The 23792-nt window shown below is 38.0% G+C and overlaps 1 protein-coding gene across 1 annotated transcript in view; it reads left to right on the top strand.

The window, feature by feature from the left end:
• The window catches only part of mlip (muscular LMNA-interacting protein), a 30540-nt gene extending 18999 nt beyond the window's left edge, over window positions 1–11541 (top strand). Inside the window, exons 10-12 of the mRNA XM_080482267.1 lie at window positions 334–393; window positions 496–621; window positions 9493–11541. Coding sequence (XP_080338393.1) covers window positions 334–393; window positions 496–621; window positions 9493–9714 — 408 coding nt within the window. The 3' untranslated portion in view covers window positions 9715–11541. The remainder of the gene's footprint in view (window positions 1–333; window positions 394–495; window positions 622–9492) is intronic.
• The last annotated feature ends 12251 nt before the right edge of the window (window positions 11542–23792 follow it).

The raw sequence follows: 23792 nt of genomic DNA, 5'->3' as shown, positions 1-23792 counted from the left end.
GTTTGGTGCATGGCAGTGCGAATGACTTTTAATAGTCAGATAATCTGTGGTTCTTCATGACAGTGTTGTGAATGAACACAGTGCTTAAATTGGCGTTTGAACATCAGAACAAAAGCTTTGTGTCTTTTGGTATAATAAAACTCATTAACTGTAGAGCTTTCATTCCTGTTATTCCCTTAAATTATAGTCATGAATACCAGCTCAGTAGTCAATAAGACATATTTTTGAGTGTTTTCTTGCCTTTGTTTTGAAAGTCTGAACTCATCAAAAACAATTTGATCCATTTTAATAACTGATAAAAACTTTATTTTTTCTTCTCCATTGTTTATTCAGGCATCTTTATGCAGGTTGCCTCCTTCTACCAGTGAGAGGAAACTGATGGAGGCCAACAGGGTAAGCAAACAAATCTATTTGATCGAAGGGTCGAGGATCTTCTGAGAGTTACTGGTGGGAGTGAAGTGTCCCTCCTGTCAAACTCTGCGTCTTACCCTCCAGACAAAACCCGGGGTCATTCGCCCAATGACCACCATTCCCAGACTGACAGTGGAGGATGAAAACCAGCTCCATCCAAACAGCTTCAGGCAGTCTGCTGTCAGCCAGACCTCAGCCGGCAGGAAGAAGGTAGGAGGCCGCCATTTGGTCATTGTTTTTGTTTCCTCGCCGTTATATATTTCTTTATGCCGACATTTGTTTACGAAACCAAATAATGTTGTTTTAATTCCCTCAGACTATTTAATGCAGGTAAATTATATTGAAGGCCTACTGACACTGCTGTTAAATGACATGTATGTAACTCATGCTTTGAGTCATTTATTGGGAAATTATTCCTTTGGTTTAACAACAAAGCTTGTAATTAGATACAATGCGCGTAATGTTGGAGTAGTTGCATTACAAAGTTTCAGTACTTTTTCAGTTTTCACTTGTATGACTGGAAGACTGTACATTCACACACATTCCTAATTCTTCTAATTCACCGGCCAGTCTATTGAAGGCAAACATTTTGAAAAAGGTTTCAAAATGTTTGACAAAATGAAAACAAAACTGAATGATTCTTAAGCCCTCCTGCTGTACCTCTGAATAGAGAAGCAGAATAAAAGACAACCTCACTTTGGTTTTGTTGATGAAAGTTCTGAGATGAAAACTTTAAGGCAGGTGGAAACATTTCGGGAAACTTTTCTCAATTGTGATTCAGCAAAACAACATGCAAGGATATCTTTTTATGTATTTTATGCAATGTCTTTGTCAATTATATTTTGCTCTCCAAATGTAGAGAGGGGGAACATTTGGCACAGGTTTGTGGAGGAAAGCGTTGAGGGAAAACTTCTCTAACTTTTAATCAGGATATAAAACACGTGGAAAACAACAGCGATCAGCTTTCATGCTAAGCATCAGAAAAACGCCTTTGGAGTCTTTTGCAGATATTTTTTGTACACCCAATTATTGAATGCAAAAAAAAAAAAAAAAAACTAAGTCTCTGCCTGTATTGCAGAGATTTGTTGACTTTGACCAACTCATCTCATCTAATTAACAATCAACAAACCGCAATATTTGATGGATAAATATTTACTCAAGTGAGCTCTCGATAAGCGTCTTTCACCTGAGAAGCCGTTCCTTCTTTAATAAACAATAATGTATCAAAGGTCCTCTGCAATTTCATCAGCCTTCAGCCTAGAAGACTTACTTGATAATAGCATCCTACAAACTAATTTAAACTTCACTGCTGCTGGTTTAGTTGTTTAATCTGATCAAGTTCAGATGGAATTTGTCCTCAAAGTTTGTCCTCTCCTCATAAACCTGCACAATTGAAATGAGAACACGGTTTAAAAACATAATGTAGGAAACTACCCATCATTCACCTGAAGCCATCTCTCTGAGGACAAAGTGAGGCGGGTCAAGGTCTTTAGTTTGACTGTCAATCTTGAGTACATCTGAAAAGAGTTCGATACCTTCGACAGTATCTCTCATTTTGAAGCTATCTGTCTCTTGACAAGCCATTTTTTCAAAAGGCTTTGATGAGAAATGAATCCGTCTTCAAAGAAGTGGCACACTTCCCTGCAGCCAGTTATTCTGCCTTTTCGTCTCCTCTTGTTGGACTTCTTGCTCAGTGGGCCGCCTCCTCGGCCAGCCTCCCCACATTCTCCGAGGGATTCATTTCTTTTTCCTTCAGAAGCTGTTGAGCTCGTGGCCATGCCTCCCTTTTCCCCCCGACTTGTCAAACAAATTGAATTGGATAACGTCGGCGCTGCTCCGCTCACCAGCATGCTGAAAGCAATGTATTTAGCAATGTTTGTGTGTGTTGGTTTTTTTTTTTTAAACGGCAAAAAACAAAGAAAGAATGGAACCTCTGACAACAATGTAAATACATTTCTAACGATGTAAGTACACTACATCATTTAAAGGCTAACCTAAAACTAAAGCCATCCGATGAATAGCGTCAATATCAGGTAAAACGAGATGATGGGCAGTCTGATGAACCATATTTGTATAGCAGATGTTTTATTTCAAAATAGGTGATGCAATGCAGGAGCCACAGATGTAATTCAAATTTCTTTTAGCTCTATTTTTCATTAATTTTTTTCCATAGCTGTGCGTCCTCTAAAATGTGTTGGAAATCTTATATACTGTATATTATAGGCACCATCAGTGTTTTTTTCCCCCCTCCACAACATGTCATTCAGTAAACTACAAGTTACACATGGAATGCTGCCTGTACATCTTTCATTAAATGTCACGGTGATTGCCAGAAAATTGAAGGGTGAGAAATACATTTTCACATATGGAGGGAACTGATGAGATGCAAACACTTACCCTTGTGAGTGAAAAGCATGCTTTCAGCGGCGCTCATCGGCAGAGAAGTCTTTAAGATATCAAAGTTCATGACATATATGATGCTGGGAAAAACAGTTTTCAATACAAGAAGTCAAGATGCATTTACTTCCAGAGAGGCAAACATTAGCACTATATCTGACTCGGATAAGTACCTTTGTAATTGGCCTGTTGCAGCATGAGATATAATAACACTGAGCCTGTCAACATGAAGGGAGGCCCGTGACATTTCTGTTCAGTGAAGGAATCTCTGGATCAATGTTTTGCTTATCGAGCTGCTGTCATTCAACCTTCAGTCTATGAAATGATTTCATTTCACGGTAAGATATCCTGAATATTTAACATTTAGACTAGATTAAATCTAGTCTAAATGATGATATTCAATTAGTGTCAAAAAGGTAGAAAAATAAGACTTCATATTCTGTGTGTGCTTGTTGGAGACATTCAAGAAGTCATTCAAGGACCTGTTACCCAGTGCAGTAAATGTGAAGCTCCAGACGAAAAAAAAAAAAAAGATCTTGGCACAAAGACTGCAAATCAAGGGAAATTGTAACTTGATAGATCAGACCCAAAGACAGACTTAACAGTATCCACATCCTGGGTGGAAAACGCAGGAGGAACACAGACGTGAAGAAGGTAACCAGCAGAGAGGAATGACTGAGTCACTGACAAAACTCAAACCTGGGAAAGATCCCTAAATACACACCTGATGGTGATCAGAAGAGGAGCACGAGCACAGCAGAGGACATGAGGAGCATAAATCAGGAAATTTGGAGTAATACATAGAAATTTATGACACCACATCTACACCGTCCCTGCTTTGACAAATGCAAAATAAGTAAACCCGACACAGCCGTTCACACCATATATCTATCTATCTATCTATCTATCTATCTATCTATCTATCTATCTATCTATCTATCTATCTATCTATCTATCTATCTATCTATCTATCTATCTATCTATCTATATATCTATATATATATATGTAGGCAGCCATTCAGAGGTCTTATCTTGAGATACTCTTCATCTTGATCTGTGTGACACACACTTAACACCAGCCCCATGCAGCTAATATGTATGGAAGACAGTCCTAAAGGTGTTAAAAAGCATTTAAATGAATGGCCATAGTCATTAAACTGTATTTGTACTGTATTAGAATTTCCATATTCTACCAAAGAATATGTTATGAAATGATTGTTGTTTGAAAAGTGTTTTCTCTGTTAACAGAACAAAACGCAACCAACAACAACAAATGTTTTGAAAACTAAAAGTGTGGCACATTCAATTGTTAAAAGCCCCCCCAAAAGCTCCTGATCTTATGCTTTCAGCGAGCACACAAAATACTTTAGGCTCATTTTATCTTGTGACAAGGTCAATGTACGTTTATTCCAAAGCTGTCATTGGTTTATATATCACACACAATAACAATGCAGTGAGGTGATCATAGCCACAATACTCAACGTGAGTGAACACAGAGCTGCCAGCTGTCACACACTGACCATGAGACTGATGCTTTAAACTGTAAAGTCACATTCTCACAACAAATGTGTGTTTTTCTTGAGCTAAATGACACACACACGCACACACACACACACGCACACACACACACTGAACATCCTGAACCTGCAGGTGAGCTCAACCTCCGTCTTCTGGACTTTATTCTCCGGCAGTTGTGACACAATCCACCAGAACTGTGAGCTCATGTACATTTTCCTGGGATTATTTTTAGCGTTGCATTCAGACGGTACGTGGTGTCCTTCACATCCCTCCCTCACAACACAGCGGCGCTTCAGCAACAACTTCAATTATCCCCCAACAGAAGAAGGCTTTCAACTGTTAACAACCATTATGAGTTTGAATTTTGAACAGTATAAAATAATAAATGAAATATGAATATTTGATAGCTCGTTGTTATGTTTTCTGGAGCCTTCATTTATAATTTTTTTCTCCAAATGAAAACTGTAGACTCGGCTGCAGACAGTATGAATAAATGAAAAGCGAAGAAAAATACACTTAATTTCAATTCTTTGACACCTTATTAATCAAATAATATGATTGATCTGTATGGTGTATGATGGTATAACGATGCATTCTACTGTCCTAAATCTACAAAATGTAAACACTTAACCAAAGTACAGGAGAGAAATGATAAAAAGGTATCATACAGTAAACTAGTAAATTTATTTATACGCAACCTGCCAGTGTTGTTGACTTTACTGGTTCACTCACTAATATTATAAACTAAACTGTGATCAAAGGTACTTTTTATGTTCATCTTACCCAAAAGCTACTTCTTTATTGTCAACTTATTCATTGATTGTAGTCACTGTGTGCATCATTTCATTCTGTCCTGACCTCTTTTATACTGATTAAAGCAAAACATCACGTTTGATTGCAAGAAAGTAGTGAAGAGTTTACATGACAAGTTATCATTTTGAAAAGTATGACTCAAGGATTGGGATCTCTTGTGGCTTGATATTAGAGCTACTTTACTATCTGATTACTCTTTCTATCCTGGGGTTGTTGATACAAAGAAATCATCTGTAACGGATAAGCTGCTGTTTGGAGAAAAAAAACAAAAAAAAAACAACCATTTTTCCCGGTCTCTGGGTGGACTGCTTCTGATGGAGTGAAGGTCTGGAAAATCATTTTCTAACTTTGTTTACTGTTTTGGTTTTTCCTTACCTATATCTACAAGGTTATCATGAATTAATCTCTGCGAGGTGAATTATATCAGCCATTGCTGGAATGCACGCATGGGGACTCATTGCCAGCTCTCTTCTCTGCTCGGTCTCATGGATCGAGGGGTATTGTTGCTTTGCGGCAGCGCCGCTCACTTCACCGCCGTTGGTCCAGGATCTCATAAATATATATACAGCATACATGTAATTAGAGCTGCAGCAACCAGCTCAATGTTTATGCTTCAAAGAAATGTCTCAAAAGGTTGAGAGATGCCTCCAGTTGCTGCATCCCCGTCTGCAACATTCACATAGTTTATCTCTGAATCCAAAGGCTCACACAGGCAGTTAAAAATCCAACTTCAGCTTGATTGAGCCTGTGAATCACATTTCCAACAGAGATCATTCAACTCTGTGCCTTTCTTTTTTGTGAGATTCAGACATTCATGCCTTCATTTTGAATACGATTGGATATTTTGGTAAAATTCTCTCTAAACCTGCAGCAAGGACACATTGATTTTCTCAATTATTGACTGCATGGGTGCTTTTACACCATTTTGTCCATGTTCTCATAATTTTCCTCCTCAGTTGCTCCTGCATTCAATAATGTTGAGTCACCATCTATTTGTGTTTTATTAAAAGTGTTGAACTATACACCAGCCTTCTGTTCAACAGAAAAACTGTGAAAAAGGTGAAGTCTATTACGTGATGAGTAACACCAAATTAAAAATACTGCCTGGTTCTTCACCCCTGTATTGGACCTTGTAGAAACAACATGATTCATGAAGTTCAACATTTAATTACACTCTTTTCCCTTTCGGGTAATTGCACATTTAAGCTTACAAAAAAAAAAATGAAGGATCTTGGTCGTCAAGATGAAACCTTAGTGGCAGAGCTGGTGGAGCCTGAGCATAGTGAAGTTAAATATGTCTGGAAGACATTAATATCTCATGATGGCAGGCTTAAACATCAGAGTAAAACCAATTTAACTGATTTATTTGTCCAGTTTTATTGTAACATAAACTACATTGTTTGATTCCTTATCTGTTAAATTGGTATCAAAATCCTCATCCAATAACCTTGTTTAAATAAATGAACATTTTGTTCTCAGTTTTGTGTTTTTTGAAATGATTTCCTTTAAATAAAGTGAGAAAAAAATAACCTAAAAGATAAGTTTTGACAAACAGGAAGTCAGACTGATCTGGTATTCAGACCAGTGCCTTCACTATGCTTTTCATTTTCTTTACAGCCTCTTACTTTTTGTAGGCGTTATACTTTTCCATGTCTGTGCATTTCAAACCGGGGTCAGTGCTTAGAATTCATATTGGTGAGTCACACTATGATAAAGATGGAACATTGTGATCTAATCTATTAAAAAAAATCTGACTCATGTAATATATTGCAGAGCTCTGCTTATAAGCCAGTTGAAGGTGTTCTGAGAACCCAATCAATCCCCAAGTATGCAGCGATTATGTTGCACCTGCACATGCTTGCCTCGGCGCCGCAATCTGTGTTTAGACATACTGTAAGATCAGCATGCATGAAACCATCTGCCTCAGTCATGTGCAATGCAAAATTAATTTATCATAAAGACTTCAGCCTCAAGGTATACAGTGAAAGCCTTTAGTGTAAATCAAAATATCCAATACATGTGGGCTGGGATATTTCCTCCCCCCATTTAACTAAGGCTGCCTAATAAAATACAATTGGAAAATAGATAAATAAATACAAAAAAAAAAAACAGTTTGTGTGTCCACACAAGCATTTCAACTCATATTAGCATGCTGACAGTATTTAGTGCTGTTACGTATTTCATTAAAAAAATTACAAATATTTGTTCCTCTGTATTTAAGATTTAAATTTTTTTTAAGTATCCCATTATTAAGAATGACAGTCCAATGTATGAATCCATTAGAGTTTGCGGCTGACCAGCACCACATTCCCTGAAGAAGTCTGCAATCTGCATAATCTGAAAGGCTCATTATGTTAATTTCCCTCAGACCACCCATGCTGTTTCCTCCATTTCATTGATTTGATTTAAATTTCAGCTGTGAGAGCATATCTGACCTCATCTGTTGTCAGAGATCATTTATCTCAGGTCTGACTCACGTTAGTTTAGTCCAGTGTGGATCCGCCTCACCTAATGAAATGTGTTTCCTGCTGACAAACTGGAGCAACGCTCAACTGCAAAATACAAGAATAATACTATTATAGCTTTGATAAACACTGGATGGTCACCATGATTGTGTTCTGATCCCGGTTCCCACTGCATGTCTCATGTTTTAAACATTCCAAACGTTTTTGGACCCTTGAAATATTAAAAAAACTTTTTAAGAAAAATATTTCTACACAGCATCTTTGCCAAAGCACACTTGTGGCTGAACTAAAGTGAGTCAAAGGTGTTTGGTCTAAAGACTTTGGCTTTGAGTTCCTGTTTGCCTCAAGCGAACTTTAAGAAACACTTTGTTCATTTCAATAAAGGCATTTGTATTCAACACCAGTATACAGATCCATATATTTCCTGCTGCTGACTTATTTATTTGAATGGGTTCCAGCTGTGAATCACCAAACAGTAACATATAATGCATAAATAATCATCATCCTGAAAAAAAACCTACTTTTTTTTTCCTGGTCGACCAGGAAACTTTGACAGCTGTCAAGAAGCACCACTGTTGACTTGAGGCGGAGAGACGTTGGCAATTCAGACTGCATGATGCGTCTTTATTGGCCATGCCTTGTTGGTTTTATAGGTGTAGCTCGTGATTGACTGTTATAAACCTTCGTTTGTTATTATCAGACGCCATACAGACAATATGACAATTGGACAACATTAATATGTGAGTTTTGTGGCCTCGTGAAGCTGCACCAGTTCACACATGAGACATAATCGAGATTGGCAGTTTGTCATGAGAGAGCTTGTTAGCGGCTTTGTCTCATTGCTTCTGTTTCTTTTACTCGTCTGTGTAAAACCCTCAAGTGACAGTTTTTTTTACATTTTTTTATTTTTATTAAAGATTGATGGAGGTGTCGACTACTAATTTTGGACCTTTTTCCAAGTGTCTTGATCAAAGCTGCTTCAATGAGATGAATGATTTTCATCAACACGGTTTCATGTGTGAGTGTTGACACCCTGAAGAGAGATTGTTGGAAGGACATCATGAAGTGAAATTTACATTTCCACAGTTTTTTTGTGGTTTCTGTGGGCTATTTCTTGATAACATAAAAGTAAATTATTTTGTTAATTCCAGTATTTCCACACACAATTACTTTTTTTTTTTTTTCCTTTTTTTTTTGTAACTATCACGTAAAACAATACAAAATATCTGATAACTCATGTTGCCCGCGAAGGTATTTACTAATTGTGCTTCCATTTGTCTTGGTGCTCTCAATCTGCAACTAAAAAATGCAACATCAGCTCATAAAAAAAGTTGGTTGTTCCACTTTATCACATCACTGTAAGCCAGACAACAGTACTTATGTGATTTTTTTTAATAGTTTGATAGTTTGCTAAACTAAATTATGCCTGAGATAAGTCACCTGCATGCTGCCTCTTACAATCCAGGAATAAATATAAGCAGATTCATTTGCTTTAACTGCTACATAATGACGGAAACTGAAGGCAGCAAATTTCTGTATCCAATAGAAATGCAAATGCGGTTTGATATGTTTTGTTTTTCATTTTTCTTTTGAACACGCGGCGATACAGGTTTTTTTTCCGGCATATTCAGTTCATCTGGCTCCTAAAAACCAAGTAAAAAAACTTGACCCCTCCACTTTTTAAAGCATAATTATCTGAAAAATACAAATAGAATATGTAAACAAACACAAATTAAAACGCCCACGAAGAAGATTTTGTAGTGTTGTAATCATGTTGTTTGACTTTCAGTCGGCGCTCTTTTAAGTGTTCACAAACCTTTATTCTCTGGATGTTGTGTGTATTTGAGGAGTAACAAATGGCAGGTTGTCGTGTTCTTTTATATTTCAGATGGCAGCCAGTCCCGAGGAGGAAGGAACAGGTTGGCACACAGGGCCAAGAAGCAAAATGTGGGGAGAAGAGAGAAAGCCTGAAAGGAGGAGGAGTCCATTCTTCGTACGCGACCTGCAGATCACAGAACCTGAGGAGGACATTAGCCACCCCAGGAAAGATGCTTCCACTACATTCAGTGCAGCTGAGCGATGTCTGGAAACCTTTCAAACCCACATTTAAAGCATTTGTTATTATTATTATTTTTTTTACTGAGGGAAACAATTATCCGAACAGACAGTTACTACACACCATATTTAGGGGAGGATGAATTGTGCTTTTACCAGAACTAGTGAATGAATGCAACACACACACACACACACACACACATATATGTCAGTTGAACTAGAAGGAACTGGCTGGCACTCTTATCATTTCCAAATGGCTGTTATAGTTGGTACAGCGACCATTTAAAGCTTTCTATCTAACTAAATTAGAGATCTGAAAGCGCTGCAGGCACCATTTAAATAATAAAACACTTATGTTGTGGTATTTGAGAGGGGAGCGAGTTAATCCAGGTATTAGATGTATGAAAAGGAAAATCATCAGTGCATCATCATACTGTTTTCATGTTTGTTTATTGGGATTCATGCCACCATTCATCTGTTAATTAGCACATCAAAGCAAAAGAAATGCCGCCCAAGATAAAGACGACAGTCAGAGGTGTCACAACTATTCACATTCATTACTCAAGTAGAAAGTATAGATATTGGAGTTTAAAAATACTTTTGTAAGATAAAGTATCTACTCAAGCTTTTCACTCAAGTAGACGCGTAAAAGTACTGGCTTCAAAACTACGTTAAGTATAAAACTAAAAGTAATGTAAAGAAACAAAAATAACATTAAATACAAAGCCACCTTGGGCCACCCGCCAAAGGGTCTTACAGTGCACTACCAACAAAACCAACATTTTTCTAAATGCCATAATGACTATATTATCATATTATATAATAAAAGCTATTAGTTTGTGGTACTTGGGTGTGCAGAGCTTGCCAGTTTGAAAAATCTCTTCCTGGTATGGCCAGAGGGTTACAAACGTCGGCTGGTCTTTCTGGCCACCAACCTCCGCGCTTGCTTGGGGCATTTTGCTCGAGTTCTCTTGAGTCTCATCTTCATATGACATGGAGTCTGTCACCTATGTGCCTCTTGCTGTGTGATGTGATTTGTATGTCATTCATGTGCAGGGGCGATGCATCGTGTACAAACAATAGGGTGTCGGAATGGTAAGTTAATATACTTTTCATCCAATCACAATCAAATGGACTCTACCTGGTTGGTGCAACTTATTTGGATGGGTTTTTTTTTTGAACCATGAAAATCCCCAAAACAGGTCTATATGAAATAAGAGTCAAAGGTTGTTTTTAAAAATATAACCATTAAAAAGAGTAGAAGTAAAAACTAGGCTGAAAATAATTACTCCAGTAAAATATAGACACATAAAAACTCTTATGAAAGGGAACAAACTATTTTTACTTTGGTATTTGACACCTCTGACTACAATAAACATGGAGTTGGGGAGGAGGAAAATTGACTGCGCGCGCACGTGTGTGTGTGTGTGTGTGTGTGTGTGTGTGTGTGTGTGTGTGTGTGTGTGTGTGTGTGTGTGTGTGTGTGCGTGTGTGTAAGCATACTACACAATGATTGGCACAGCTGAGAACGCTTGTCTTTTTAAAGTAACACAATGTCTCATTAAATGCTTAGTATTGTCTTACCAGCCAGATCCACTGTGTGACACACACTAATGCCAGGGCAGGCAAATGGTTGTTTGCTGCGTGAATAAAATAATAAAAACAGATCAATTAAGTGTGATGTGGCCTTGATCCCATTTTACAATTATTATTTTATTTTGGCCCCCAAAAAATGTGAAAACTCCAATAATTCAAGAAGAGACCATGCAGTCTTTGTCCTCCTACACTAACCCAAAGCGCCATTTAGAACCCACAAAGTACCATTTTATCATACTGAATTGATGAAATTGGAACATCTAATAAAAAGACTTCCCTCACCGTCTTTCATGTCGAGTTTGTCTCACAGTGAATTCCAAAAATAGACGTGACATTACAATCTGTTTAGAATGATACATCTGGACGATCCTCTAATGTCACACACACTTCAGCTCGGGCGCCTGCACACAGCTCGGCTTGAACACAAGCACATCCTGGAATTGTTTACAATTATTGCGCTTCAAGATCATGAACAAATTAAAATGTCATTTGAAATCAGTTCAGCAGTGTTTCTTATTGGACTAATGTGGACACAAGCCTGTTAGTTCATAGAAAACAGGATTCAGCTTGCACATTTTCTCAAACTCACCCACATGGCTTTGACTAGAAGCTATTTTAGGTAAGTGATCCTTTGGCTACCAGCAATGTTGCCACCTGCTGTTTGGCAGTAGTAATGGACAAACTGGAAATAGCAGTTACTTTTATGACATTAGAGGCAATAGCTTTCTTGTTGCAACGTCGTCCTACAGCCTGGATTTAACCTTCTTGCAAGCTGGTTTGGGTCTGCAGAGCTCATGTTTGTCACCCCTGCTCAAAAGACATCATGTACAATTTGAAGGAGTGAAGGTTGCTCGTTTATCTGTCCTTTGTGTGAAGCAACGTGGGCACGGTAGGCGAGTGGTTTGCACTCTTGCCTCCCCATGAGAAGACACTGGTTGGACTCCAGGCTTAGAATAATAACTTTCTCCTGAAATATATATATATATATATATATATATAGACTCCTGTTTAGGTTATTTAGTAACTCATAAATGTAATTATAGATATTTGTGTCACCTTTCCAGGCTGCATCCCCCCCTTTCACCTATAGTTTGCTGCTATTGGGTCCAATTCCCCGTCATCCTAAATTGTAAAACAATGTATAGAAAATTAACAGATGTTTATATGACTGAGAAGAAAACCTGGAAGAAAAACTGAAAAACCTGTTATGTCCCTCCCTTAGAACGTTGGAAATGCAAATGTGGGAGTCAATTGGTGCTATTGACCGCTGATGTCCCAGTGTTTACTGCGTTTACTGCATTTGCTGTGTCATCGCAACACAATCACAGGCATGCCTATGTAAACGAAGACAAACTTGCTCCTACAATCACTGTATGAAAATATATTGAACGCCAGGCAAGTGTTCTCGGCCACTTTTGGTGCAACGATGTCATTGTGATCGAAAAAAAGCACATTTCTACTGCTTCTGCAGTCCAATTTATTAAGTTGTCCTCAAAACTAAATTGATTAGAATTACACCAGTCTGGGACTTTGACCCAGGGTTTTCCGAAAAGATTACACCTTTATGCACAAATGTTCATTCTATGAATTAAGCTCGAGATTTAGTTCCAACCTTTATCAATATTGTGCTTAAAATCTGATAAAACACCATTTGCAGCGATTGGGGAATGGAGACCTTGTCAGTGCTGGAGGCCACTGGTGGACATGGGCTACTGATGAAGAAAAAAAAAGAGGTTGATATACAAACTCACTTATTCACTTTTATTGGACACTGTATACTTCACTTCACTTGTTTTTATGTTTTTAAAAAATTTTTTTTATTCATATGATTTTTTTTAATGTCTTGATGTTTTTATGCTTTTATTCTCTCTAACCTTGGGTGACCTGAAAGGCGCCTCCAAATTAAATGTATTATTATAATTTTTTTATTAAACTACTCACACATGTGACAGGCGACAACTACGAGTGAAGGAAACCCTAACCAGGGAACACAAAGCACCGCACGGACCTCTTTTGTAAGAAAAATATAAATGTTACGGATAAACAATCAATACAAGCTGTCATCTGCAGAGCCACAGCCGGGGTCTGAAGGAACCACGAGCACATGGGATGTAGTTTGGGTATACAGAAGTAAAGGAAAATGAGTCATGCCACAATTGTATTACTTTTATATGGCAAAGCAAATACTAAACAAATAAAGTCGATTGTGGGACAAACTCAGGAAAATGTAAATTGTAACAACCGGTCGTTTGAAGACTGTTGTTTTAAAAAGAAGGGATGCTTCACAACATCCTTTAGGAAGTTTGCAAATACTTTCATCCCGGTTATGTTTATGTCTTTCCTATATCTTGTAATTCAATGCTACAAATAAAAGACCAAAGCTCAATAATTGTCTGGCAATGTGCTGAATGAGGGATCGCAGGCGTCCAGACGCGAGGCGGTGCCCTGGTGTGAAAGGAGAAGGTGAGATGGTGTGAAGTGCTCTCACTCCAAAGGGTGTGAGGACCAACTGGAGACGATTGGCTTAACCTGACTCTGAAGTGAAAGACCAGCTTAAGTACAATAAGAACTAGGTAATCTTTTTTTTCATCATTTTTTTTCTTTCTGGGTTTTTATGAATGGACAAAAAAAGAACCTAGAATCACACCAGAAAAGACATGTTTCATCCGAAAATGACTTGAATCCACTCAAGCATCTTTCCTATTTACCACCCCGAAGCACATTCAGTCGAAAGGTGGAAGCAATTGGAAAAAAGCTGTGCTTACCTGACAGGACATCTGATAGAAACAAACAAACCGCCAGCCTCCACGTACCGCCTGGCACTCACAGCTATTTCATGTCAGCCTTGCTCACACGGCTTATGTTTTTGTGTCAAATAATCCTTCCAAATTTGTCAAATATACTTTAATATCCAATCCCTCAAATCAATAATGCTGGAAAACACAGTCGTGGAGTCGAGTTGTCCCTTCAACGCGCCAAGCTTTTAAGAATTATCGACATTTTCTGTGAGGAAAAAAAAAAGAAGAAGAAAGAAACAATAGGTGTCAGAGTGGAAGACTGAAAGACAGAAAAAAAAATGTTGTTCATTCAATAATTTGTGGAAGAACATGCTGTGCCTGGAGGACAACCAGCCGGGCACAACTGCCATCTTATACTCGGCGAGACAACGAAGCTCAATAGCGTGTGGTTTTGTTAGGAAGGGCACAGTCGTGTTCACTCTGTTCTCTTTGCGACCACATTCTAAGCTGAGACAGCTGCTACCACATGTGGATGCTGCGTAACTACATGTTGTACATTCCAGCGAAAATGCTGGGTGTTGGACACATATTTGATGTCAGTGACCAGTTTTTTCGTCCTCGGTTTGAATTTGTATTTAAATACCTTAAAGTGATCTAATACTACTCTTAAACTCAAGTCTGGTCGATCACAGGAGGTGGGCGAGGTTTTATCTGCCTCGAGGTCATCAGAATTAGAATAGTAAATGTCACAGAAAACCACAATATTGATTTTATCTGAAAGCTCCTGCTTATATATTAGTGTGGGTGGGGTTATCTGTTATTTATGTATGACCCCGTGGTTCAGCTGTAGTTGTTTTAAAGTGGTTTACAAATAAAGTTCTGTTGAGTTGAGGTTTATTATAAGTTAATAATGGGGTTGGGAACTGCTGTCTACAAAAACTGCATTAACATTTAAGCACATTTAAGCACAGTATCTACTCCCTAATTAAATTAAATTGAATTAAATTAAATTAAATTAAATTAAATTAAATTAAATTAAGTTAAATAAAATAAAATAAAATAAAATAAAATAAAATAAAATAAAATAAAATAAAATTAAATTAAATAAAATAAAATTAAATTAAATTAAATTTCCCTCCAAAAACGCGTCTGAATCCAGTGGTGGTCATGATTTAATGTTCAAATTAGAAGTCTGTCCATTTCTCTCCACATAGGAATCCCAGTACCAGTAGAGGGTATGGTAACTTGTGGTTTGGAATGAACCTGTGAACACTATGTATTTGTTTATGCAGCGTGAAAGATGTGTGAAAAGTGGCACCAAAACCTCTTCCTCACTGACTGAATGTGTTACTCATCACCATCTATCTATAGCTGTTTGGCCAGTAAGTGAATTATTAGGTGGGCAACAAGGCGGTTTAAGGGTTTCGGCTGGGACGCCCTCTTTGTGGTGATTTCATGTTCTTCCTGTGCATGTTTTGTTCCTACAAGGCCACAATCATTAATTATCTAGACCCTTTCTGGTGACAGTGGTGACCTGTTGACAATTTTACAGATTTAAACCCACAAACTTTTGATTACAAGCTTGGATAAGCCACGACTTCTCATTCTATTCCATTGCACAGTGAAGGTGGATTGAAGCTGAATAATATCTGCCTTTTTTTAAAGATTTATTTTCACAGCGACCCGGTTGAGGCTTTACGTGCTATTTTCCTAATAGGTATGCCAATATCATTTTCTTTCAGTTTTTTAAGACTTAAAACTGCCCACAAAAATCACTATACCTCTGTTCCATGGATGCCAGAATAAACCAAGAAAGTGATTGAATAATTATTAGGATTGATTCTGATAATGCGTTAGAAATGTAGACTTATTCCCACATATGTTTATATTAAGCTGATATCGACATAAACCGCATCTCTTATGAGACACTGTGCTGGCTCCTCTCTCGATCTTCTCGTCACGTTTTTCAATAAGAAATGCTTTAAATTTACACACATGAATAAGTGTTGGCATGAGAAGGCATGAAGCATTACCAGGGTTGTAGCTTTTGAGGTCAATTAGATGGTGATGAAGAGGATGAAGAAATACTTTGGTGATGCCTTCTTGATTGCATAAAAATGTAATTTTTATATACAATTGAATAGCATCAGAATAACAGGTGAAACTTGTATATGCTTTCTCTAACCAGTGCCAGAAATTCTGCCAGGTTACAGTACAGATTTACATATCGTATGAAAAACAATGGTGGGATCACAGCATTCTGGCTTCACTTAAGTGGGGGGCCCCTTACAGCCTCACATCATAACAGGATGGACCATGACCTTTCTGGCCCAGACTCCTCGACGCTAAGAGAAAAATATCAAAAGAGAAATTGCATATAGAAACTGAATATAGAAAATATACTTCACTTTGTTTGAGCCCCAGCGGCTGCCATGCCAAGCAATTGCACAGGATTGGACAAAAGGACAATGAAGGTATGGGCACACCTGTCTTTAGGAGCACACAGCCGGCCGATTGGTTTACCTGTGGCTGAAGATAACATGTTGCCATGCATCTGCTGGGAAAGCAAATGCAAATGTCTATTTAACTTCTACGTGGTGTGACCACTGTGAGATTCTGGTTTGTTTTGACAAGCTGGACTTTTTGTAACCTATTTCACTTTTGCTCACAGGGATGTTTTTGATATTTTAGACGGGCACATTGGCTCTCGGTGGAAGCATTGTGCAGTTGGCAAAGGGAATGCTTAAAATTGTTTTTCTTGTTTTCTTTTTTTTTTTTTTGATGAAATGTGCAAAAGAAACATGTTTTATTTTGTGTCCAATTCTGTCCTGCTCCCTTAAACATTATTCGTGGGGAATTTCTTTCCAACTACATTCATTTGCCACAGAGTAACCCAGATCAACAAATCATTGCTATTGATTGGCCAGAGTATAGAGTTATGTTTCAGGACCAGCCTTTACTGCCTGTATTTGTGCTGCACCCTGCCTGCCTGACCTGAAAATGTACGATACAGATCAATTCTTCATTCAAGGAAGAAGCCTGTCATACTGCTTACATTTTAATACTACATAACATGGGAGGATAAATGGCAGATTCATAAAATGTTTGTATTTCACATTTAAATAATTTTCTTTTAGATAGTGAATTTGGCACGTGTCCCATGCTAATCATGTTTCCACACACTTACCAGTGGCAGAATGTCCAGATGCTGCCGTGATGGAGCAGACTTCACTTGAGTCGACTGCATCAGAAAGCAACGTTTCCGTGTCAGCGATCACAGCAAAACACATTACCGGGCTGTAACAGCCTCTTTATTTCTTTTCCTTTTTTTTTCTTTTCCTGTTTGGATTTGACGGTAAAGTACGTCTTTGAGCCCTCAGAACAGCCTGTGGTCCCACTCAAAGAGCTCTCGACTGATAAGTGCTGATTCTGTCACCATTGCGCTCTGAATGAAGACTCCATTACATTTTGATGAAATAAACTCAAAGCTGAAAAACGGCAAAACTCTAGTCGAGAATGTGTTTAATACAATTTAGAGAGTGATTAGTGGACAAAAAGAAGGCTGCACGGAGTGAAAAAGGACGATTGTGTGGTTGATCGTATAAGCCTGTGAAATCTGGCTTCAGACGACTTCAAATGCGTCACTTTTTTGTCAATCTTATACTCCATTGAAATCAATGTTGTTTCAGTATATTCATCTACTGGAGTGATTATTTCAGCCAGACTAGCAAATTGTTGGTGATCACTCTAATTTGTATTCGGTTACAAATTGCTACTTTAACATGCCGTATTATGCATGTTTTGCTTATTCTATTTTCCCAAGCATGGTCATCATTTGAATCATTCAGTTCTGTGAAGATGTCAGCGATGAAACAGTCAGCCGCAGCTTTATCTTCACATTCGTTCATTTCTACAGTATGCTGCAAATGCATTTCCACAAAGATGCAAGTCTTGTGTCCTGTTCAATAACAATTATATAATGGTTTGTTGAATGGATTATTTCCACCCTTTTTTTTAAACACTCACAGGAAATGATCTTACCCAAGGCTCGATGAATAAATGCAAAAACACCACATGGAACTATTACCATGTTAAAATTAGAAGCAAAAAAATACAAATAAACAAAGATGTGACAGTGACAATGGTATATTACTGTTGGACTCACAGTACGTTAAGAGTTTTATTACTCCGCCTTGTTTGATTGGTATTGATGAGCTTGATATCGCTCAATATTTACCTTGAGCGTACAAGTTAAATTGTGAAGGACTGCTGATGAACTGCAGCCGGGCCAGTCTGTTACACTGCTGCTCTCTTCATGTGGGTCTTTGGTACATGACAAAACGAGTTTCTCTTGCTGATTGATTCACTCGGACTGGCTTCAGTGAGAAATTGCCTTTTGATGCACAGTCAGTGCAGAGTCTCCCACAGTGCAGAGTCTCCCACAGTGCAGATAATATCCCTGCATTAAAAAAAGCAAACAAGCCAGAACACTCAATTACCAAGATGAACGTTTAGCTGGGGGAAGTGATTCAGTAGATTTAAAGATATTTTTAAACGGTTAGCTGGATTGACTTGGTTACATTTGCCATGTATAGAAATGCTATCTTGATTTGTTATTGGTTTGGTTTGGCACAAAAGAAATCTCTTCGTAATAAAAGAAAAGATTTGTTCTGGATGTTTTTTGTTTTGCTCCACAGCTTTATGAGATATGATTTATTCACTGCTGGATCTCTGAGCCCGTGGGTTCTGGACTATGGATTTATGTTATACTTATTTATGTTATATTTCTACATTCTTGTCATACAGCAAGTCGCTGTGTGTTTACAGGAATGAACGTATATATTTGCTCTTTGTTTCTTGCCTCATTCACATCAACTCCGTTTTTAGAGTCAGAGTCGCTGTGGCCTGACAACTTGGATGTATTGTTACAGATTCCAGCATAAAATTATAGAATTGCCTCACTGACACAATACAACTTTTATGCTATACCCACAACAAACCTCTCTTTAATTTCTCTCTTTAAAGACATTCACTGCTCTGCAGGATCCTGCTGTGAATGATCCTACAGAGCAGTATGTTTCCATCATTATCTATTATTAAGTTTAGAAGTTTTTTTTCTTCCTGTAGATCGCATTCTGTGCATATGTAAAATACAAAGGGTCCCCCAGGCCTCTTCTCAATAGCAGCACTGTTTCTAGACATTTCATTTTTTAAGTTTCATGTTTTAGTTTTTCAATTTGACTCAATTCCAAATCTATTCTGCAACATCTGACAGCTGTATTTGACATGTAATTCTGCCAGTATCATGCTCCCCTCCCTCTCTGCACCCGTGGTCACAGCCTTATCTCACACACACACACACACACACACACACACACACACACACACACACACACACACACACACACACACACACACACACACACACACACACACACACACACACACACACACACACACACACACACACACACACACACACACAAATAGATACCTGCACATGCTGGCTTTTGATGGCAGGAAGTGAATTGGTCAGATTCGTTATTTACACCGCTAGTCAGTTTAATGCAATCATGTGTGTCTGTGTGTGTGTGTGTGTGTGTGTGTGTGTGAGTAAGTGTGAATGGCTCAAGTTACAGTTGTGTTAAGGTTGAGTTAGACACAGAGTTGTATTGATTGATTCTCTTAGAGAATACATTATGTTGAGAGCGAGGCATTCCTGTTGTACGTCCACCTAATCATTAAACTGAGCTATTCTCTCTCTCTTACTCATTGACACCTTGCATCACCGAATGTAATGTCCGTGATACTGAAAGGGAAACTTCCAGGAGATTATGTGCTGGACTTAGAACTGAATTTTTCTCAACAGCGAAATTTGTTTTAAACAAACAAACAAACAAACCTTCTTTTAAGGTAAGTTAAACTTTTAATAGATTGTAGGTATAAAAGTATTTTTTTTTTATGCTACTGAGATTAGAAATCAACTGTCTTGGAGGAGTACACAATGTATTATGCCAAAATGTATTTTCCAGACAAAATTCCATCTGGAAAAGGATGAGAACATTAAAGTAAATCTAATAACAAGATACATTTACATAAATACATAGTGTCTTTGATTAGTGTTTCCATGTGACCACACCACAACAGGCTGATACATGATTTGTACCAATATATCACATTGTAAACACTGCAGGTCATGAACACCATTCCGCTCAGAGCAATGTTCAGCAGTATATTTCACATCGGAGATATGAAACATATGGACCGGGGGCAAAAACCGACTCAATGATTTCTCAAAAAGAGAACAAGGTTGATGAATGAGTTTTGGACAATTCACTGCATTTCAGTAGGAACTGCATAATGTTGGCATGTCATTCAATGTATTGATTGACATTCACAATAAAACAAAGAGAATCATGTTAATTATTAACCACAAAACTGTTAAAAAAAAAAAGTACAAATGTAAAAAAATTAAAAGACAAGATGAACAAGTGTTAAACAATTATTTTATTGTAAATAAAGGATCTTTATGAAATGTGATTATTGAATATTGGGAAAGCAGTAGGATTAAATCTGTTTTACTTCTTCCAACCAGTTTTCCGACATTTTGATTTCGATGTGATTGAATTATTATACTTTATGTGATTGGAATCACCAGAATAGGTCTCTCTCTCTCTCTCTCTCTCTCTCTCTCTCTCTCTCTCTCTCTCTCTCTCTCTCTCTCTCTCTCTCTCTCTCTCTCTCTCTCTCTCTCTCTCTCTCTCTCTCTCTCTCTCAGTTGGATGTCGGAGGCTGTTTAACCAACCAAGAAAATTGTGTTGTGGGAGTGGCAGAGCCTCTGACAGAGCCTCCACTGCTGATTGTAAAGTACATCAGAAAAAAAGAAAAGATTGACTGTTTCTCATCTTCTGGTAAAGAAGCTGACAGACTTTCCGCTGCAGTCCCATCAGAGGAAACAGTGATTACTGACAATTTATCATCATCGTCTTCTTCAGTGTATTCTCTGAAGTCTGACTGACCCGTGTATATAGTTAAAATGTCAGACAATTACGAATCCGTTAAATGTGTCTCCACTCTGCTATTCATGGGCAAAAGGTGTGGTCTGTCGGGCTTCTTTATGATTTTATTTTTATTTTTTCCCCAGTCTGGCTGTCAGTTCATGGTGTGGCATGGGGAATTTCCCAAGCCCTCTGTCCACATACATCAGCTCCATTCGACAGGAATCGGTTTTTTTGACCACCTTTGTCCACTAAAGAAACCATTCCGACATCTTTTTTTAGCACTGCACTTTTAGAGAAATTATTGCAATGTCAAGATTTTCTAAGGCTCAAAAACATTAAAACAAGATATCTGCATTCTGCTTTTCAATATTGATCATTTCGCGGAACGATTCAAGCTGCTTCTCAGGATTGGATGTTCATTGTCAGCAGCATCATCTCTTCTCTTCTTTCTTGTAATTATGTCTACTATATTTGATAGAAACACTAAGCAAGGAAATTGACAATACTGTAAATGTTATTTCTCCTGAAAACCAAAGCTCTTTTTTAGTATTCAGCTCAGAATCAATGCCTATCATTTATCAGAATTTCTGACAGTGAGTGCGAAACAGGTATATTGGAGTTATTTATCATCTTTCATAGTCAGGCCAAGAGGTTATGATATTATAAAGTAAAAAAAGGACAAATACAAACCTCAGACATTACTAGATTCAAAGTTGGACACCAATCTGCCTCAGGCAAATGAGAAAGTTAAAAAAAAGGTGTAAGTTACATCAGTGAGCCCACATGTGATCATCAGATATCCACCAAGGATGTCAAATCCAAGGTTGTATTGTACTGTTATTGAAAGATAGCGTCACTGAGCAAACGAGCCGGTAAATGACATGGAAAATGAATTACTGCTGTGATGGCCCCATAGGCAAGGCACATTTATTTCAGTAGCTACTATTCTGGCACAAGGCCGTGATTCATTCAGGGAAATGAAAGTTATGACTGGTGTTTCATCTTTTAATTTGCCAAGATCGTTTCAAGACAAATATATAGTGCTTAATGGCAGTGCTTTGTAGGTGATAGATGAAAAAACATTAACCCCTCCCCCCCAAAAAGCATTGCACGTCTGCACGTACTGCACATCAAGTCCAGATGGCAATACAATGAAACGCTGGGACCAATCTGTTCTCAATCTTTCAACTTTAATTGACATGTTTTTTTTTAAATTACTATTATTTTGTTAATATTGTGCTGAAATTGTGCTGTGCAGTTGTCTTAAAAAAAGGGATCAGGGAATTGTTCTTGTTTTTTCACAATACATAATCATAATTTGCATTGTATTCAACTTCATGTTAGCATCAAGAACAAAACAAAATTGTTGAAAATAACACCGTGATAATTAAGTTACAACACTATAATTGACCTTGATTATATTTCTTGGCTTCCACAAGAAAAAACACTCCACGATTATAATTTAATAACTGCTCCATTCCATTTTAGGTATTAATAAAGAATGGAGATACCGACTATTTACTTTCTAGTGCCCATTGACTTTAGTGTGTTTTTTCATTCTTTCTTTTATTTCTTTTATCCGTATTTCATGACCAGTGGATTTCCGTTCTCAGATGTGACGGCATCTTAAAGATTTATTAAGTTTATCAGTAAGATGGTGTGTCTGTCAGCTGATTCTTGTCCTGTGTGTAGATTCAGTGGAATGGTTTGATTCTGAAACCAAAGCAACAGAAAAACACATCAGCTTTCTGCCTTTTGTGACAATGTCTTTTCTGATTTGAATTTAAGACAGCACACACCGGTACATTTTCCACTTCTGTTCTATTTTTTATTGTGTGTTAGTGCTGAGCTACTCGGTGTGTCTGCACTGCAGGAGCAGAGGCTGCACCTGTAACACCTTTATGAGAAACATTTGGAATCTGCTGCAACGGCAGCATGATATATTCAGTAAAATGTCCTTACAGAAAGGTGCAAATAAAGAACTAAAGGAAACAATTTCACAAATACACACAAATAATGAAAATAGGAGTCAAGGTACTGACATCTATTAATCTCCTTCAGTATAACCTGCTGATAATGAGACACCATGAATAAGATGCCGATACATCACAGGGCCATTTTCGTATTTTCTCTGTACACTCCCTTATCCAACCCAGTGCCGTGTCACGCTGTCGTTGATTCCAGGAGACTATGGACAAAGGCGGAGTACACCTTGAACAGATTTCCAACCTATTACCGGATGGCAGACTGCCACAAACACTCACATTCAAAACTACCAACAATTGCAAGTTTTGGAATATGGGAGGAAATTGGAGTGCCATGGGAAAACTCACGCATGCGCAGGGAAAACATGCAAAGTCCATGAAGAAAATCTCCTTCGCCCAACCATGACTCAGCTACGTACATTGAGTCAACCTTGAAGTCTATGGAAAGGTTATATGGGCTGCCGAGTTCTCCGCTCAGGTGCCAGCGATTAGAACCTCATCATGGAGCGACATGTGGAACCTTTCTTATCCAGACCTCTGGCATTTCAGTTGTGCTGAAGAGCGATCTGAGGCCTTTGGAAGAGAGATTGTAAATGTCTTCAATTCCTGCAAAGGGACTTCAAAAGATCTCGGGATTGTCAGGAAAACTGCAAATGGCATTCAGTACTGAACTGCGCTTTCGTATTTGTCATAGTGTTTCGTTCATCCAGTTTTTATCCAAATTCTCAGAATTTTGCAGTTTGGTACCAAGTAAAGTCAGAGTGACTTTAACGTTCATGTAGATGTTGACATTGATAGCCACAACATTGCCTT

This window comes from Lipophrys pholis (assembly GCF_963383615.2).
Source record: "Lipophrys pholis genome assembly, chromosome: 15".
Taxonomy (NCBI): Eukaryota; Metazoa; Chordata; class Actinopteri; order Blenniiformes; family Blenniidae; genus Lipophrys; species Lipophrys pholis.
This window is presented reverse-complemented; position numbering and strand designations above follow the sequence as displayed.